Source organism: Podarcis melisellensis (genome assembly GCF_964234715.1).
Source record: "Podarcis melisellensis genome assembly, chromosome: 3".
Lineage (NCBI taxonomy): Eukaryota > Metazoa > Chordata > Lepidosauria > Squamata > Lacertidae > Podarcis > Podarcis melisellensis.
In genome coordinates this window covers 115,473,139-115,493,937 of record NC_138530.1, presented here as the reverse complement: position 1 = coordinate 115,493,937, position 20,799 = coordinate 115,473,139, and the positions used below count along the sequence as shown (strand labels likewise).

General features: G+C 42.3%; 2 protein-coding genes across 2 annotated transcripts in view; both read left to right on the top strand.

The window, feature by feature from the left end:
* Positions 1–603: 603 nt before the first annotated feature.
* On the top strand, positions 604–13,202 carry LOC309367072 (cytochrome P450 2K6-like). The gene is made up of 9 exons (XM_081906359.1): positions 604–843; positions 3,588–3,750; positions 4,540–4,689; positions 5,706–5,866; positions 6,396–6,569; positions 8,240–8,387; positions 10,999–11,183; positions 11,537–11,678; positions 12,313–13,202. The coding sequence occupies exons 1-9, from the start codon at positions 661–663 to the stop codon at positions 12,498–12,500; spliced, it is 1,494 nt and encodes a 497-aa protein (XP_081762485.1). The 5' UTR covers positions 604–660; the 3' UTR covers positions 12,501–13,202.
* Positions 13,203–15,075: 1,873 nt separating this feature from the next.
* The window catches only part of LOC309366279 (uncharacterized protein), a gene marked incomplete at its 3' end in the record, with an annotated part of 37,241 nt that continues 31,517 nt past the window's right edge, over positions 15,076–20,799 (top strand). The window contains exon 1 of the mRNA XM_081904729.1: positions 15,076–15,273. Within this exon, the coding sequence (XP_081760855.1) occupies positions 15,091–15,273 (183 nt within the window). The 5' untranslated portion in view covers positions 15,076–15,090. The remainder of the gene's footprint in view (positions 15,274–20,799) is intronic.

Below are 20,799 nucleotides of genomic sequence, written 5' to 3'. Positions count from 1 at the left end.
AACCTTTGCAGGAATGGATTTAGGCACTATGAGAGGATGTACGGTTTAGTTATTGTCCTCCCTTGCTCACATTGTTGCATGTCATATGCTCTAATGTATACAAAGATATACCCTAATGTCATCATGTTAAACAATTTCAAAATGAAAATGAATAAAAACTATGCTAAAGAGAAAATATGTGTGAGTGTTTCATTGGGAGGAAGTTCAGGAAATACTGGACACTTTCAAACTAACTGCAGTTGTTCCTAATTAAAGTTGAATAATTTCATCTGCAAATTATTTCACAATGCTGCCCTTTACTCCCATTATAACAGATTAATTTTACACATAATCTGGGTGACAGGTCTGCAAGCAGGTCCAAGAGAGTTTGAATTTGCTCCTGAAAGCATTAGTTTCTGCAAATAAGCACCACTCACTTGAGTAAACATTAAGCTGAAAGGCAAATAATCCAATGTACAGCTTTGAATAGTTGAGGAGAAGAAAACTAAATCAGAGGGCCAAAGGGGGACACTTTTTACTGGATGGTTTAATGATTAGCTTGAGATAGTACCTAGCATAATATATAGGCTGCTCACTGCAGTTGCAAGACATTATCCTTGACCAAACTGCACTGTAGCTTTCATTAAAACCATTGCAAAACAAATTTCTTGCTGAAACGAAATGGATTGGACGGAGCCGATTCCAGCGTTGTTCCTCTTTATCCTTATGGTTTCCTTTGTTTTGAAACTGGGCGCTTTCTGGAAAAAGAGCTCCCAAAACTTTCCACCAGGACCGAGGCCTTTACCTCTCATTGGGAATCTCCACATCATGGATCTGAAGACGCCTCACAGAACCATGTTAAAGGTAAAGATTCCAGTTCTTCCCATGGCAAGGCTGAAGGGTACTGGGGCAGCCCAGTCAGCAGAGCAGGGTAATAATAATAATAATAATAATAATAAAAATAATAATAATAATAATAATAATAAAATATTAAAAATTGTTCTTTTAAAGCCTATAAATCTCATCTCCCCTTTGTGTGTTGCAGAACCTCATCTTATCTTTCCCAATAAATAGTCATAGGACCAAGTTGCATTTTATAATTTGAACAAGATGTTTGGTGTCGAATCATGTTTGACTCTGCCTCCATTTTCAAGGATGCAAAAGTGTCGGTGCAAACCTTGCCTAGGCGAACATCCTCCTTCAGCCTATCTTTCTAGATTTGAGAGGTGCCATTAAAGGTATAATCACATTCATCCTTATAACTGACTATTCTGTTCTGGTTTTCTGAGCATTCCTAGGAAATATTTGTGCTGCTGCAAATGAATAACAATAATAAGTTAATAATAATTTATTATTTATACCCCGTCCATCTGTCTGGGTATCCCCGGCCATTGTGGGCAGCTCCCAACAGATTAAAAACACGATAAAGCATCAAACATTGAAAACTTCCCTAAAAAGGACTGCCTTCAGGTGTGTCTTCTAAAAGTCAGATAGTATTTTATTTCCTTGACATCTGATGGAAGGGTGTTCCACAGGGCAGGTGCCACTACCGAGAACACCCTCTGTATGTTTCCCTGTAACCTCATTTCTCGCAGTGAGGGAACTGCCAGAAGTCACTCGGCCCTGGACCTTGGATGATGGGGGTGGAGACATTCCTTTAGGTATACTGGGCTGAGGACGTTTAGCGCTTTACAGGTCAGCACCAACACTTTGAATTGTGCTCAGAAACGTACTGGGAAGCCAATCTAGGTCTTTCAGAACTGGTGTTATATAGCTGCTACATTCTGGATCAGTTGCAGTTTCTGGGTCACCTTCAAAAGTAGCCCCACGTACAGCGTGTTGCAGTAGTCAAAGCGGAAGATAATCAGAGCATGCACCACTCTGGTGAGACAGTCTGCCGGCAGGTAGGGTCTCAGCCTGCGTACCAGATGGAGCTGGTAGATAGCTGCCCTGGACAGAGAATTGACTTGCGCCCCCATGGACAGCTGTGAGTCCAAAATTACTCCCATGCTGCACACCTGGTCCTTCAGGGCCACAGCTGCCCCATTCAGGACCAGAGACTCCCCCACACCTGCCCGCCCCCTGTCTCCCCAAAACAGTACTTCTGTTTTGTCAGGATTCAACCTCAACCTCAATCTGTCAGCTGCCATCCAACCACCTCCCAACATTCACACAGGACCTTCAACGCTTTCACTGGTCCTGATTTAAAAGAGAGGTAGAGCAGGTTATCATCCACATACTGATGAACACCCAGCCCAAACCCCCTGAAGATCCCTCACAGAGGCTTCATATAGATGTTAAAAAGCATGGGGGAGAGGACAGAACCCTTTGGTGAGAGGTGAGAGCCCAGGGTTCTGAACACTTATCCCCAAACACCACTTTAAGGACACAGTCCAGGAGGAAGGAGCAAAACCACTGCATAACAGTGCCCACAGCTCCCAGCCCCTCTAGACGTCCAGAAGGATGTTATGGTCAATGGTATCAAAAGCTGCTGAGAGATCCACAACTTGGAAACAGCTTTCACCTTTGTCCTCTGACGGAGATATTAACCAGCACGACCACGGCATTTTCAGTCTCATGATAAGGCCAGAATCCCGATTGGAAGGGATCCAAATGGTATGTATCCTCCAGGCATGCTTGGAGCTGTTCAGCAACCACCTTGCCCAAGAATGGAAGATTTGAGACTGAGTGATAGTTGGCCATATTGGCTGGGTTCAAATATTTATTTTTTAATAAGCAGTTTTATAACCACCACTTTCAGTGGGTCTGGGAAGGCTTCTTAACAGAGGGAAGCATTCACCACCCCACAGAGCTTTTATGAGCCAGAATGGGCAAGGATGAAGGAGACATGTGGTCAGTTGCACTTGTCCAAGCAGCCTATCCACATCCTTGGAGGTAACAGTTTGGAATTGATCCCACACAACTTGACTAGACATCCCATGCAACTTGACTCTAGCACTCTCCCGCCCTGGCCCTGCTCCCAAGGTGGAGTCTACTGAACTGGATGAAAGGGCTGAGCTGCTGTATCATGAGTCGAGCAACTGTTGCTGCTACAGCTATTAGTAGCAAATGCCTTGAAGAGCATTGAGGCATAGACAATGCTCTTTTAATTTATCATTATGTTATTTGGATTCTGTTTTTGCATGGTGATTTGCAAAGATACAAAAAGGGAATTCATTCCACAAAATTACTATTCTTAAGTCATATGTTTTCAGCTCGGCCCAAGGCACAATGACATGGAAGTAATTTCTACCAACTTCTATAGTAGTTTGGATTTTGTATTTGATATCCTGCTTTATCATTACCCTAAGGAGTTTCAAAGATGCTCACAATCTCCTTTCCCCTCCTTCCCCACAACAAACACTCTGTGAGGTGAGTAAGGCTGAGAGACTTCAGAGAAGTATGACTAGCCCAATAGAAGTTATTGGGGGAAAACCGATACTAGTCTAACGGTCAAACTCTGCTACTAGATTCTGTGGAATGGCCTTTTCTCTTAGGTAAATGTGCAAGCTAATGCAGTCTTGGTTCTGTCAGAGATGATTTACATTAATATATTCTTTGGGTATGCCAGAACTCTCTTTCTCACTTTTTCTTCTGTTGAATTCCAGTTGTCCAAGCAATATGGCCCCATCTTCAGCATCCAAATGGGACCCCAAAAAACTGTGGTGTTGACAGGATATGAGACACTAAAGGAGGCTCTGGTTAATCAGGCGGACGCATTTGCAGACAGGCCCATCATTCCAATGTTTCAAGAGTTTGGACAAGGCTTAGGTGAGGCACCTTCCTTTCTACTGGAACTGGTAATGCTTGCAAACACAAACAGGTCCTGCCAGGTGAACACAATAAGTTCCCAATAAATGGTTTGTAAGATGAGCTTTGCAAAGCAAGTCAACATCCATTGTTTCCTGTGGGGAAAATCCTTCCCAATTTTTCAACCCACCTCAGTGCCTTTGATATTGACAGAGTATCTGCAGGCATTAGGCTGAGAATGTGTCACAAAAAGTGTCACCTGTGGATTTTTGCAGATCAAGCTAAAATGTTAAAAAGAGTAGACCAGACCAACTTTTTTTGGTGTTGACTTTCAGTGGATAAGTGGTGCTCTGTTGAAGAAACAAAAATGGAGACCAGTTAAAGCAAACCTTTCCCATTCCTGCTTTCTTCCCAACAGTCATATTGTAGAGCTGGGGGAGAATGGGACAGGAGAATGTAATAGTTGTCACATTTGAATTGTGAATGATTGTCACATGGAAAAGTAATGCCACACAGCAAGGGGAAACTGACCATTTTCTGGCCCAGCCTATACAGAGAGGAAAAATGAAGGAGGAATACAAATAACACCCTCTACTCTATCCTACACTTTGTAATGGAAAATATTGATCAATGTGTTCTCAGGTCATGGTCTGATGACACATCTGCCAGCTACTTTGTCAAAGCTCAGAAGTCTGAGTCTGAATGGGAGAACATCTGGGCTCCATTGTCAGTTCCACGGAAGAAATGCAGAACATAATTTATTGATTCAATGGTCATGCAAACATGAAACCTTTCTTCCTGTCTCTTCAGGTTTAACTCTGTCTAATGGTGAAAACTGGAAAGTAATGCGGCGGTTTGCTTTAAGCACATTGCGGGACTATGGAATGGGAAAGAAGACCATAGAGGACAGAATACTTGAGGAATGCAGTGTCCTGATAAAGAAATTTGAATCTTACGAAGGTGGGTTGCTGTTTTCCTCTGGTGCACAGTTACACAACCGTTGTTTAAAGGTGCCATGGTTATTGTGTTACATATTCCTAACTTCCAGAAGCACAGCTCCCAGGGTTCCTAACTATTGTTCTGTTCCTGTAATGTGCAGATTGTACTGCAATAACTCCTGTGACTCCCAAGCAGGTCTTAGCTCAGCTATGGCCACATCCAGCAGTACTTAGGATCAGTTTATTTGTTAAATGAGGTCCACACATAGGTAAGCTGCCAGTGGGGACTTAAGACAACATGAACAGACTTAAAAACAATGCTCTTCCCATACTTTGAATTTCTGTGGGGATGTTCAGGGAGGCAGGAGGGGATATATTGTTTAATTGTATCCTCCCTAACTTGCGTTAGCAAGTTCTATATCTTATCAGAGTTTAAACACATAGTGGTTTGCTTGTTGCAGACTCGCTCTCTATATAAGATTCCTGGTAAGATCCCTTCTTTTCCCTCTTAAAAAGAATAGACACGACAATCTTATTAAAGTCAATACAAAAGTAGTTTACTCACATTCATTCAGTTCATGGATGGATGGATCCCTCAAGGCAGACTTAGGTTACAAAAGTATATATACATGTGGAACTACCCCATAAGGGAGTTAGTCCCAAGTGACTGCAGACAGGCAGTCACTTCTACTAACATGTAGAAAAATGGAGATAGGAGGAGGAGGAGGAGGAGGAGGAGGAGGAGGAGGAGGAGGAGGAGGAGGAGGAGAAGAAGAAGAAGAAGAAGAAGAAGAAGAAGAAGAAGAAGAAGAAGAAGAAGAAGAAGAAGAAGCAGCAAAGAAGGAGGTGTGCTCCCCCAACCCAGACTAGGCCACACCCACATCTAGTCACATGCAGAGGAAGTTTGCAGAGGAAACACAAAGTTTTCTCCTGGCTGGTAGAAAGCATCCACTAGCATGTCCATTCTAGGAATGTTGTACTCGACTCCTGTGTGTTTTAAAAAGAATATTTTTTCTTAACTGTCATAATTATTTCTAGGAAACCCATTTGAGACTACCACAATTATGAATGCAGCTGTTGCCAATATTATAGTGGCCATACTACTAGACAAGCGATTTGATTATGAAGATCCCACATACATAAGACTTCTGAAGTTGGTCAATGAAAATGTCCGGCTTTTCGGAAGCTCTTCAGTCCTGGTAATCTATTCTTTTCCAGTAAAACAAACAGTTGATTGTAATGACATTGTATGCAAAGTGGGCAGGGCAACCTGTTTATTGTATATTGTTCAGGATTCACTACAAAACACAGAATGATATTGTGAGAAACCTGGTGATGATTCGAAATATTTAGAAAACTCACATGGCACAGTCATCCCGTAACTGTAAGAAAGTCTCCTTTGCACACATGCTTTCTGGCCTCACTGCCATCGGGACTCCAAGGACAAGGAAGAACAAGTGATAGTTGGTTCCATGATGGCTCAGAAGGGGCCTCCAAGGGCAGATCTCCCTCTCTGAAGGCGAACCTCCAGAGGAAAACTGCCATAGCCTACTATTTTGCGGTTGCACATAAATTACATTTTCCTGACGTAGCCCACCCCCCATTCCAAATGCCATTCAATAGCTTTGTTTGTATTTGGGCAACCATGCTCTGAGAGACGCAGTTGAGAGAACTGTACTGAGCTTTCCTAATGTCTCTTTTTCTTTTTTCACATTTTTATCCTTTCAGCTGTATAACATGTTTCCTGCTCTTGGCTTTCTTTTGGGGGCTCGTAAGACTATCATTCAAAACAGAGATGAGGTTTTTGCCTTCATAAATGCCACCTTCATAAAACACCTCAGAGATCTGGATGAAAATGACCAGAGGAGCTTTATTGACTCATTTCTTATCCGACAGCAAGAGGTAATGGAGTCTTTTAAGTTGGCCCAGAATAAACATTGACATTTTAAATTCATTTTTGAGGGCATATTCGCAAGTGAATGCATAAGTTGTAGTCAGGAAGTCTCACTTCAGAAGGGACCAACCTGGCATACTTCCTCCCCTTTCCCAATAGTCAGCCATTGTTAATGTCTTACAGAAGTTGCCTCTGCAGGGTCAATGGTTGCATGCTCAACAGCATTTCTGGGGTAAATCCCTGATCAAGAAAACATGACAGTTGGGGTGTACGAGTTTTCAGGGGTGGAATTATGGCAGATAGACCATTGGCTTATGAGAGGTAATGGTTGCCTGACTCCCTTTTGATACAAGGGGGATGGAAAAATGCCTCGTGTGCTCAGAAGAAGGCATTCTTCACACCAGAGGAGATAGGAAACTTTGTGGGTGGAGAGGCATCTCGGAGCAAGGAAAAAACATTGGCCCATGCACTGCGCTTGTTGTTGGTGGTGGTGGTGGTGTTTAGTCGTTTAGTCGTGTCTGACTCTCTGTGACCCCCTGGACCAGAGCACGCCAGGCACTCCTGTCTCCCACTGCCTCCCGCAGTTTGGTCAGACTCATGTTCGTAGTTTCAAGAACACTGTCCAACCATCTCGTCCTCTGTCGTCCCCTTCTCCTTGTGCCCTCACTCTTTCCCAAATCAGGGTCTTTTCCAGGGAGTCTTCTCATGATGCAGCCAAAGTATTGGAAACTCAGCTTCACTATCTGTCCTTCTAGTGAGCACTCAGGGCTGATTTCCTTAACAATGGATAGGTTTGATCTTCTTGAAGTCCATGGGACTCTCAAGAGTCTCCTCCAGCACCAGAATTCAAAAGCATCAACTCTTCGGCCATCAGCCTTTTTATGGTCCAGCTCTCACTTCCATACATCACTAATGGTGATAGCTTTAACTATACAGTGGTACCTTGGGTTACAGACGCTTCAGGTTTCAGACGCTCAGGTTACAGACTCTGCCAACCCAGAAATAGTACCTCGGGTTAAGAACTATTGGTGTTACTCTTCCTGTTGGAAAGTGTGGCAGAAGTGAGTTGCAATCTCCAAAATATGGAGGGCACCACATTGTCTATCGCAATTTAATGAAACATTTCCAGATGAATATGTGGTATTTCAATGTTATTTTTCCATTTTAGACTATGAGTAAATACATTAAAGATGTTCAACTGAGAACCATATGTCAGCAGAAAACAACACTTTATGTTAACTTTGATTTCAGATCTCCACAAGTGTTCGCCAGAAATGCTGCCTTCCATGTATGCAGTCATATTATACTCTTGCAGGTTAAGCACTGGCTGAGCAGTTAAGCACCACGATTAGCATCAGAGAAGAAGGAGCTGGATTGCCAAGCTTCCCCAACCTCCTCTCTTAGCTGGTAGATGGAGAACAACAGCTGTGACTATGGAGAAACTAGATGTTTTGGGGTGTTGATGCTGAGCCCCTCCATCTTAGGTTCGGGTTGTATACATGTGTAAATAAACCCTATATTATCATGATGGCATAGTCTGGAAGACCTGGAATCTCTCTCTACTTAGCGATTGTGTTGATGTGCAATGATGGGTCCTGTCAGGTTTTCATCTTTATCTTTGCACTTGAAATTTTCTCACTCCATTCGTTTTAACCAGTTCATACTCTTTGCAACCCAGGAGGAGGAGAAGAACAAGACGAATGCATATTTCCACAACGAAAACTTAAAAACTGTTGTGGCCGACTTATTTGGTGCTGGCACGGAGACAACTTCTACCACACTGTGCTGGGGACTGTTACTAATGATGAAATATCCTGAAATTCAGAGTGAGTGCTTTTCATTGGCTTGGCACCCATTAATCTGAGATATCTTAATTCCAGTTATATGTAACTATTAGAAAGTGTGTGTGTGTGTGTGTGTGTGTCACAACAATTATTCAATCCTAAATTTAACATTTCAATCTGGACACCCTTCTCCCTTTCTGTGGTTTTTACATTTCATTTCATCTTCCTACATCATTTAGATATATATTTCCGTATATATCCCATATGTATATTGAAACAGAAGGTTTTTACATTAATCCTCCCAATGTCTTAGTATGTTTACAGTTTGTTTGTAAATACTCTATAAACCATTTCCATTCCTTTCATTCCTTTTTAGGTAGTTCCGATTCCAAACTTCCCGAAAGAAAAGCTAATGGTTTTTTAAACATCTTAAACATGTTTTTCAGTTCATTATATATCATTTCCCAGTAAGCTTTAACTTTATTAGTAGAGCACCACATATGAAAAAGTCTACCTTCTTTGTCTTTACATTTCCAGCACATATTCAGTTTGGGTTTATACATTTTAGCCAATCTATTAGGTGTTAGGTCCCATCTATATGGGACGCAGGTGGTACTGTGGGTTAAACCACAGAGCCTAGGGATTGCCGATCAGAAAGTCGGTGGTTCGAATCCCCGCAACGGGGTAAACTCCCGTTGTTCGGTCCCTGCTCCTGCCAACCTAGCAGTTTGAAAGCACGTCAAATTGCAAGTAGATAAATAGGTACCGCTCCGGCGGGAAGGTAAACGGCATTTCCGTGCGCTGCTCTGGTTTGCCAGCTCTGGTTTACCTTTATCTTTACCATCTATATAACATTTTCATATAGTTTTCTCTTAAACTATAAAATGCTCCAAATTTTATATCCACCTTTGATAAACTTTCCCATACATCCGTTTTTATATTATAAACAATATCTATTGCCTAGTGTATCCTTGAAGATTTCACTTGTTCATCCTTTGTCTCCCATTCCAATAACATCTTATACATTTTAGATATCACTTTAACATTACAGTTTAATAGGTCTCTTTCCAGTTGTGATGCTTGTTCCCCAACCCCGCCACTTCATATGCTTTTTAAATACTTAATTCAAATGATGATATTGTAACCATGTTGTTAACTTCTCTGATAAAACCTTAAATTATTTTACTTTAAATTCTCCAAAGGTGAAAGTCATAGTGGTGTTTTGGCCTCCAACAGGTTTCTGTTTTCAGTGTTTCTGTTTTAAATATTTAAAACACTTTTCGACTCTATTTCTTGGTTTATTATCATTGAATATTGCATTTGCAACATCTTGACATCCTGTTTCACTATCTCTTTTCAAGGGAAATTTATTAATTGTTTCCCTTTCCCTTTTATTTCTTGTAAAATTTCCTGTTTTTTTCTGCTCTCTTATATTTGTTTGGTATGCGCTTTGCTATGTAAAAAAAAAACCACCCCTACATTACCACTTTACTCACACCCCATACCACCTTTAAATCTATCTCTTGGTTTAAATTGATTTCAAAATAATCCTTTAATTTTTTTGCCCCTTTTTCTAATATTTCTTGATTTAATAAATTTTATAATTTAATAATTTTTCATTTAGTCTCCATCTCATCGGGAAACTTGTCTCTGTTCTTAATTCCACTGTTATAGAGTTGTAGTCTCATAATGTTCTTGATTTCTGCCTTTACCTTAGTATAAAAATCTTTAGAAGTCCATACAGGGTTTTTTCCAGCTTGCAGAATAATTCGCAGACGAATAAAATGTACTGTGGGTGTTTTTCTCTCCAAATGTCAATTAAACTTAAATTGTCAGTCATCCTAAAAAAGGCATTCAGTAGCTTGCCTTCTTTTGTTTCATTTTTTCTCATAGTCCTGTCCCAATCTAGGGAGGCTACACCATTCATATCACCCATCAAAATCACCTTTTCATTCAAATGTTCAAATAATATTTCTTCTAGCCCCTAATGAAAATCTGGTGTATTTTCCCATTATCAATATTCTTCCTTGTTCGTCTTTGAATAATTGTTTTGGGTCCAAATCTGGTTTTATACACATTACAACTCCTCTCTTTTTTGTTATATCAGAAGGTACAAAGTTCTTTCCCAACCTTTTATTTAAGTTTTATTTATCCAAGTTCAACTTCTTAACAACATGTTCAATTTTATTCCCTTTAGTCTTATTATTTAGCCTATTTACATTCCAAGTTAGAATTTTCAAAGCCATCTTGTTCCATATTTATTTCTCTTTCACCTCCACCTCTGTTGAATTGTCCTCTTCCTGTCCAGCTTTCTGTCCAAATGCTCTTTCTCCAACTAACTTTTCCCCATATTTTCTCCAAAAATTGTCTTGCCTTTATATGTAAAAGATACCACCTCAAGATATTCCCAGCAGTGATATTTCAATAATCATCCTGGATGAATTTCTCTCCATCAGTATATCAGGTTATTGGCTAAAATGTTTGTTTGTCCTGTTTTAAAATACCTTGGCCTAGAGATTAAATTTGCAAGCCTAGGGAATTGGAGAACCAGTTTATGGCAGTTTTATGCTTCAAGTATTAATATCTTAAGAGACCAAGGTCAAGGAGATAATTTTGGCAGAAAAATTAATGCTTTTCTTTTAATTTCCCCCAGTAAAGGTCCAAGAGGAAATTGCAAAGGTTGTTGGATCTTCTCAGCCAAGGATTGAACACCGAACAAAAATGCCTTATACGGATGCCGTGGTCCATGAGATCCAGAGATTTGCTGATATTGTCCCAACCAACCTGCCACATGCCACGACTACAGATGTTACCCTCAATGGCTACTTCATTCCAAAGGTGATCCATTTCACTAATCTGCTGCCCACTAGTTACAATATATTTTAAGGCTTTCCTGGGAGTAAGCCCCTTGGACTTCATTGTGGGTGACATCTGTGCAGACTTGTATAGGATTGCACTGTAAGCAAGCTCTTCAGTGTCATCTTCAACCCGTTAAACAGATCTCAATGGGAAGGAGCACAAGGTTGGAAAAGAAACCATTTCTGGTGGGAGATCATGGTTTATATGTTAAAGTTTTTCAAACGAAAGACATTTCTCAAGTGAACTAAAAATCTCATTTTTCCTGCAGTCAGTATTTATTGTACCAGAGGCATATGCTTTATTTTAAAATGACTCTTGCTTTGTTTTTGCAGGGGACATACATCATGCCATTGCTGTCCTCTGTGCTGCACGATGAATCTCAATGGGAGAAACCACATAAATTCTATCCTGAGCATTTTCTTAATTCTGATGGAAAATTCATAAAGAGAGATGCTTTCATGCCTTTCTCTGCAGGTAACTTTTTTTTTTTTTTTGCTTTTGTGTGTATCTGCATAGTGTGTGCTTAGTCAATGGGATTTTTACATGCCTGGAATGTAGAATACTGTGCAAAGATAAGGATCACATCAGTTGCTATGGCCATTTCTGCCACCAGATCTGGCCACCATTGGGGTGTGGCCCCTGCAATGTTGCTCACCAGGGTATGTGGCCCTCAGGGTGAAAAAGATTCCCCATCCCCCCAGTTTTCAGCATTGCAGGATGGCTCGTATTGGGAGTTCATAATTCTTTTAAGATGGATACCATTAGCTGTTATTTTATTGCTGCAATTTAATCTGCTTTAAACTACAGTGGTACCTCAGTTTATGAACTTAATCCGTTTCAGAAGTCCATTCTTAAACCGAAACCGTTCTTAAACCGAGGTGCGCTTTCACTAATGAGGCCTCCTGCCGCTGATGCCCTTCCACCGCTCAGATTCCGTTCTTAGACTGAGGTAACATTTGCAAACCGGGACACTACTTCTGGTTTTGTGGAGTTCGTAAACCAAATCGTTCGTAAACAAGGCTGTTCTTAAACCGAGGTACCACTGTATTTGGGGTGTTTTAAAGCAACTGATAAACCTGGTTTCTCTGCCCCTTTTGATTTGTTACAGGTCGGAGAGCATGTGTAGGTGAGACTCTTGCCAAAATGGAGCTCTTCCTCTTCTTCACAACTCTGCTGCAGAGATTCACCTTCCAGCCACCCCCTGGAACATCTCAAGAAGACCTGGACCTTACTCCTGCTATTGGGCTTACAACACCTCCCATGCCCTACCAACTCTGTGCTCTGCCACGTTTCTAAGACTCACAAGCTCCTGGATTGCTTTGTCAGGAGCTCGTCCTACACTTGAGTAGGACCCTGGTAGAGTCACATGCCTAACTGGCATATTCTTTCCCTCCTGGTTGTTCGTTCGGGAGCTTCAAAAGCTTTCTTCAGCCTGAACATTACAGTGATCGATGCCAACAGACATTGGCACACTTAGGGATCCACAGTCTTCACAGCTTGCGTAACAGACCTCAGCAACTCAGCATTTTGGCTAATCTACTTTATTTACATATAAACACACACGGAGCACTGCAACATGGCTCCCTCTCTCTCTAGCATCAGACAGCAAAGAGAAAGAGCAAAGGACAATAGTCCCACTTCACAGAACACAGTAACACAAACATCCTGTCTCCATCACTTCCCACTTTGTGGAGTCAAAACATACACTGTCATGTGAAAGATAACAATCCCATGACTGCAATCACGGAGCAGGAATTCTAACATGCTTATCCTACCTGTTTTTGCAATGCAAGCCTTTTTTAAACACCCCTGTTCAACAAGGGTATTTGGGTTGAGTAGCCTACTGATGGAATTGGTCCATGCTTTGTCACAAACATGAAGTGTTCCCCTTTACCTGCCATACTGCCGAATCCCATGAAACTAGCATTGGAGCATCTCTTACTTAAAACCTGGCCCTGAGTTCTTATGACACTTGGGGCATAGAGATCAACCAACAAAGCTGGTTGCATGTATTCCCATGTTAACATATACTTTCAAATATCTTGAAGCATGGTATTCCCAAGTGGATGTGCAGGGAATTGTGACCAAGACGACAAAGGGTCTGGAAACCAAGCTTTATGAGGAATGGTTGAGGAAGTTGGGTATGTTAACTTCTGTGGCTTCAGTGTATTCGGATTCTGAACTGTATTTGTTGATGTCAGGCAATGGCTATGTTTTCTCTGGGTTCTTTAAAAACTCTGCCATAATAGATGCGTCAACTGGGTTTGCTTCTGGCATCTCTATGCTGTCAATTAGTTCAGTGACTTTCTGCTTCTGGCTTAGAATAAAACAACCATCTTTTCTCTGTATTTGGACTCCTAGATAGTACAGTGGTACCTTGGTTTATGAACTTAATCCATTCCAGAAGTCCATTCTTAAAGCAAAGTGTTCTTAAACCAAGGCGTGCTTTCCCATAGCAGCGGGGGACTCAATTTACATTCAACAGGAAGTGGAAAATGTCCTGCTTCCAAGGCAAAGCTCACAAACCAAAACACCTACTTCTGGGTTTGCAGTGTTCTTAATCCAAGTTGTTCATAAACTAAGCCGTTCTTAAACCAAGATACCACTATAATGAACTTTCTCTGAGAGTCTGGGTAGCTTAAGGCTTCCCTCATCAACAGAATTCTGACTGGTTATATCAAAAATAAAAATGGGGGAAATGCGTCAAATTCAAAATCAAAATTTACATCTCCAAAAGATGAAAAACTCAAAACCTTCTCTGCCTAGCTACTGCTCTGGGAGGGAAGAGGGAGCTAATCCCTTTCACATTGGAGTCAATGTATATCACCATGTTATCACCAGGAAATAGGAAAAAAAAATGTCCGCTTTGAATCTCTCTTCTCTCTTGTTTCTGTATATATATAATTTTTATTTATTTCCCATTTAATAATATACGTTCACATCATTACAATCCACTTTACATCCCTGGCTCTTTATAGCCTATCAACTTCCTTCCCTCCTGCCTCATGGCTTTCAAAGTTAACCTTTACACCATTGTATTTTCTACGTTTTCCGATTCTAATTCCACTCATTACAAAATAATTCAAAATTGAAATATAGAAAGGTAGAAAATTTCTCATTACAAGTCTTCAGACACCCGTGCTAGTGATGATAATTGCTTACAATAATCTTTCAGATATAGTCGTACCTTGTTTTGTGACTGGGATCCGTTCCAGAGCCCCGGCTGCTAGCCGAAAAGGACATAGGGCAAAGCCCCACATCTGCACTTCTACGCATGCATGAAGCGCAATTTAGTGGTTCTTTTTTAGTGCAAACCCGGAAGTAACCATTCCGGTACTTCCGAGTTTGCCGCAGATGTTCGCTGGAATGGACGCTAGACGAGGCAGAAATTTGCAGAGGTATTACTGTATTGTATAAATTTATTCCAGCCCTTTTAAAATGAGAGGATGTACTGCTTAGTTAGTATCCTTCCTTTCAAACTAAATGCTTTTGTCCCTAATTCAAGTTGATAATTTTATCTGCAAATGATTTCACAATGCTGCTCTCTACTCCCAGGGTAACAAACAAACTAAGATTACAGGTAATCCTAAGTGATGAGTTCGCTGCCTTCAAGAGCACTTGAATCTGTTCTGAAAGCATTAGTTTCTGCAAGTAAGCACCATTTACTTGAATAAACATTAAACTGAAAGGCAAATCATCCAATGTACAGCTCTGAATAGTTGTGGAGAAGAAAAAGATCGGAGGGATGGTTTAATGATTCGCTAGAGACATAACATAACATTATATATGGCCTGCTCCTTGCAGTTGGTAGACACAGTTGTTGACCGAATTGCACTGTCCCTTTCATTATAACCACTACCCCAAAAAAATTGCTTGCTGAAACAAAATGGATTGGACGGAGCCGATTCCAGCGTTGTTCCTCTTTTTCCTTATGGTTTACTTTGTTTTGAAACTGGGCACTTTTGGGGAAAAGAGCTCCCAAAACTTTCCACCAGGTCCAAGGCCTTTACCTCTCATTGGGAATCTCCACATCATGGATCTCAAGAGGCCTCACAGAACCATGTTAAAGGTAAAGATTCCAGTTCTTCCCATGGCAAGGCTGAAGGGTATTGGGGCAGCCCAGGCAGATGAGCGGGGTAGTATTATTATTACTACTACTACTACTACTACTACTACTAACAACAACATTGCATTTTGTTCTCTTAGAGCCTATAAATCTCATCTCCCCTTTGTGTGCTACAGAACCTCCTCTTATCTTTCCCAATAAATAGTCATAGGACCAAGCTGCAATTTATAACTGGTAATTTGTACAAGGTGTCTGGGGGTGTCTGGTGTCAAATCACGTCTGACTCTGCCTCCATTATCAAGAATGCAGAAGTGCCAGTGCAAACCTTACCAGCAGCCAGGACCTGTGGAGGACAGCCCTTGCTTGCCCAGTCACAAAGCTCAGGACATAAGCCATGCAAGTAAGGTGCCCCCCCCCCTATAAAAGGGTGTGTGTCAAGTATTTGATCAATGTCTTGGCTAAGTCTATCCCCGTCTTGTTATAGTCTTGCATGCACCACCTGTTTGTAACATGGAAAGCCATTTTGGGATGCTTGTACTTATTTTACCAATAAAACTTTCAAGCCCAAGGAGAGCACTGCAAATGAAACAAAGAGAAAGAAAAATAAGCTTTGCAGAAAGATATTTATTTTAGATATGGCCTCCTTCTAAATAAATAAAATCCAAGTTTGAGTTTTGAAATAGGTATTGCATTGAATCTCTCCCTCTCCATTATCTTCTTATGGAAAATGGTAACTAAAGAGAGGGGAAGGATACCACAGACCAGACCCACCTGTGAACTTCTAGCATTTTCTAATATGCTGCCGAGGTGATGCAAAGGATTGGTATATGTCGGCAGGTTTCTTTTCTGGCTCTGCCTTACTGTTTACAGCACCTTGGCATGCAGCCACTCATTCACAGAGAGTGTTTTTGTTTGCCTTAAGTCTGCAAATCATACATAATTACTGCCTTCTTATTTGGTATGTTGCTTGAAAATGACTCCCAACACCTTCTCCTCCACCTTCTGACGCAACTCGAGGTGGCCTGGTTAAGCCCTGGTGCACTCAAGGCAGCAGGGGGAGCAAAAAGAGCAGCTGCAGCCCCAACTCCCAAGTGGCCGTGAGCAGCATGCCCCTTGGGGGCCTTCAAGCTACAGAGACACAAAGGGGGAGAGTCATGGTAGGTGGGTTTAGGCTCCTTGGATCTGCTGCACCCCTCCTGTGTTGCGTGGCGAGGCCCCGGGGGCCCCAGTTCCCCTTAGATAATAAACACATGGACATAAATATTTTTAGTTAATGGGATGAATAAGGCCAGAACTTTATTGTTTACAGATGTGAGTGGTTTGGCTTAGGCATTGTGTGAAACCAGACTATATCCTGATTCCTGCACGTCCACAGATAGTCTCTTAAGGGTCAACCACCAGTAGGGAGAGCCCTATGATATACATCAATTAAAAGCTCCCCCAGGGTCCCTGATGGGGTTCTGGCATGGCCCTAGCCCACGCTCAGGCTTTGGACAGGATCCACACTCCTGGATCCCTTTAACGGGATCCCTTTAACGTACTAGCTCCCAGTACGTTTCCGAGCACAATTCAAAGTGTTGGTGCTGACCTTTAAAGCCCTAAACGGCCTCGGTCCAGTATATCTGAAGGAGCGTCTCCTCCCCCATCATTCTGTCCGGACACTGAGGTCCAGCTCCGAGGGCCTTCTGGCAGTTCCCTCACTGCGAGAGGCCAAGTTACAGGGAACCAGGCAGAGGGCCTTCTCGGTAGTGGCGCCCGCCCTGTGGAACGCCCTCCCATCAGATGTCAAAGCGATAAACATCTACCTGACATTCAGAAGACATCTGAAGGCAGCCCTGTTCAGGGAAGTTTTTAATATGTGGCATTTTAGTGTATCTTTCATCTTTGTTGGAAGCCGCCCAGAGTGGCTGGGGAAACCCAGCCAGATGGGCAGGGTACAAATAATAAATTATTATTATTATTAACAAGGAGGGGCAGGCGGAGGGGAGGCAACAACCTTCCCTCCCATAAACAAGGCTTACACAATGCCTAACCTTACAAAGTTGTGACGATTGCTACAAGGTAAGCGAAAACAAATGGCTGGTGCCAATTTGCCAAGTGGAAAAATGCCTACCTGGCCCCAACAATAAGGCAACCAACATTAGTCTATAGCAAGGCCAAAGTCAAGCAACGCATAAAAGAAGGCAGGTGGGCTGGGTGATCCAACAAGGAGGCAAAAAGGAGGCTGCCCCCTCAGCTGCGCTGTGATTTAAACTGCAGTGGCCATGCCCCCTGACTGACCAGATTGGTCCGCCGGGGTATGTGACGTGGCTGGGAGTCCCGATGACGCGGGCTGCATCCCTCTGCCCACTGCTGGGTCACAGGCTGGTCCTGGATGCCCTTCCGCAATTCCACCCCCCAGGGAAGGGGAGTGGTCTTCCCAGCCTGCTGCCTAAGGCTAATGGGCAGTCAGGCCCCACTAAACCTGCATTTTAAAAGTAAAATTTAATTTGAAATGTAAAACAACAGGTCTTCTCTCCTTGAATGCCTCTAGCACAGCCCTCTTGCTTGAGCCTAACTTTTAAACTAGATTAGAGAGGTGCTATTAAAGGTAAATCACATTTATCCTTACAACTGCCTGTTTTTGTTCTGGTTTTCTGAGTGCTCCTGGAAAACTGGGTGAAAGGGCTGGTCTACTGTTGTTGCTGCTGCAGCTAGTAGTAGCAACCGTCTTTACGTGGACAGGCGGCGTCCCCCAAACCCTGGAGGATAGACAATGAGCTTTATCATTACAGTCAAACCTCTTCTTACATCCTTTTTTGCCTGGAAGTAACCAGTGAGTTTGCCACCGTTCATGCATGTGGAGGAGCGGCAATCGCCGTTGGCGCCTGCACAGAAGCGGGCAATCTTCTGTTGCCTGTGCCTGTGCCCAATGGCACCTCGCCCAGTGACCCATTTCGACTTCTAGACAGGCCTCTGGAACGGATTGTGGTCATGAGTACAGGTTCCACTGTATGTCATTTGGATTCTGTTTTGCACAGTGATTTGCAAAGATACAAAAGTAAATTCATCTGCAAAATTACTGTTTTTAAATCACATGTTTTCAGCTCAGTCCAAGGCACAATGACTTGGAAGTGATTCCTACTGACTGTAAAGGTAAAGGGACCCCTGACAGTTAAGTCCAGTCGCAAATGACTCTGAGGTTGCAGCGCTCATCTCACTTTACAGGCCGAGGGAGCCGGCGTTTGTCCGCTCTGCAGACAGTTTTTCTGGCCAGCATGACTAAGCCGCTTCTGGCCAAACCAGAGCAGTGCATGGAAACGCTGTTTACCTTCCCTCTGGAGTGGTAACTATTTATCTACTTGCACTTTTCGGCATGCTTTCGAACTGCTAGATTGGCAGAAGCTGGGACTGAACAACAGGAGCTCACCCTGCCACAGGGATTTGAACTGCTGACCTTCCAATCGGCAAGCCCAAGAGGCTCAATCAATCAATCAATCAAAATGTTTATTCAGCTTTACGCCCATCATGAAACACAACACAACAAAACAAATCAAATAAAACAGCTGACTCGTACAAACCACAAATAGTATAACACAATTCACAACTCACAAGGACAGATATTAGCCATTCATAAGAAAAGTTTAAGATTAAGATTAAAAATTTTAGGCATTACATTAAAATCAATATCTGATGTCATTATAGAAAATTCTTATAACTATCAATAATCAGCTAACATTCCGTTCCGTCTCTTGTACGAGAGGACGGCTGTTAGGAATTTGGCAACCTGTAGGGTAATATAAGGATCCACATCTTGAAGAACCCAGGCGAGCTGGAGGTCTACTGGTTTGTCGGCCATAGGCTGGATTATGGGGTTTAGTATACTAGCACAGACTGAACTGTACAAAGGGCAGATAAACATAACATGATGTAGAGATTCAGATGTTTTCATTTCACAAGCACACATTGAAGAGACTTGGCCCTTAGTGAATCTATGTCTCAGCACGTTTGTTGGAAAGACATTGAACCTAGCTCTAATGAAGGCATATCGGTGAGACGCGGCCATAAGCGATGTTAAGTAGGATGGAGCACGGTAGATAGGGGTTATGCCGAAATTTAACGGCGAGCAGGCTCCACCACCAGCTACGAGATTTTGGTATAGCTCCGCATCATCCAGCCTTTGATTTATACACCTTTTTGCCACATTTAGATCCAGTTTGAGCAGTTCAGTGGGCAAGATCTCATAGGACAGCAATTTGGCATGGATTTTTCCTGACCACAAATTTGTGAAGTCATCTTGCCACATGCATTGAATGAGATAGTGGTTCGGGAGTTTATGCCATAGGGATATCCAATAAATCAAAACTCTCCTCCATATAACTAACTCCACTGAGGGGATCTTCATTTCTAAGCGAATAGCTGCATTACTTACGCATGTTGGTAATTTTAGAAGTCGGCGTAAGAATTGGCTTTGAAGTGACTCTAAAGGTGAGAGGTTTGCAAAGGCAGCCCATGAAGGTGCAGCATAGGCCATTGTGGCCATCACTTTGATGCTATACACTTTCAAGGCCGCAGGGATGAATAAGGCCCCCTCAGAGTAGAAAAAATGGAGGAGGGAGTGTGATAGGGCTTTTGTCTTGTTTTGAAGATATTCAATGTGTGCTTTCCACCCTAAATTATATTGAAAATAAATTCCTAAATATTTAAATTTATGTACTTGTTCGATTTTCGTGCCCTCCAGTTTCCATGAATAAAGTTTTTGACTCCTTGAAAATATCAGTACTTTGGACTTGGTGTGGTTGATAGACAGATGATTAGAATGGCAATATGTCGCAAAAATCTTTAGTGCTCTCCTTAAACCCACTCTGGAGTAAGAGAGTAGTACCGCATCATCTGCGTAAAGAAGTAAAGGACAACGGTAATCTGCTATACGAGGGGTGTGGATAAATTTTTGTGAGACGACTAATGGGTTCCTCATATCACTGATAAATAAGTTAAAAAGAAGAGGCGCTAAAATACAACCCTGGCGTACACCCTTATTTACTGGCACTGGGTTAGTCAGGTCTCCGGCAGGGGATATTCTCACCCTGGCCATGGACCCGGCATGAAGTTAGGAGATAAGCCACAGGAGCCTTCTATCTATTCCCCAACAGGCAAGTTTATCCCATAGTAATTTCCTTGGAATACTATCGAACACAGCTTTCAAATCTATGAAAGCTGCGCAAAGTTGGCCCCGTCGAGGTGTCGAGTATTTCCGGGCTAAGTGATAAAGAATAATTGCCTGGTCTGTTGTGGATCGGTTTAATCTAAATCCACGTTGCTCATGTCCAATCAGGTCAGCCTCAACTGACCACTTCATCAACCTTGCCAGCAAAAAACGGGCGTATATTTTCCCAATGGACGATAGCAGACTGATATTCCGATAATTCCCTGGGTCACCGGGAGGGCCTTTTTTATAGATAGGAATTATAATGGCCTCCTTCCACATTCCTGGTATTAAGCCCGTGGCATTTATTGCGTCGAACATTTTAGCTAAAATCCCTGCCCACC

Coding starts and splice junctions, on each gene's coding strand:
- LOC309367072 (XM_081906359.1), top strand. CDS start 661: ATGGATTGGACGGAGCCGATTCCAGCGTTGTTCCTCTTTATCCTTATG. Junction 844..3,587: donor CTCACAGAACCATGTTAAAG/GTAAAGATTCCA, acceptor GTTGAATTCCAG/TTGTCCAAGCAATATGGCCC. Junction 11,184..11,536: donor ATGGCTACTTCATTCCAAAG/GTGATCCATTTC, acceptor TTGTTTTTGCAG/GGGACATACATCATGCCATT.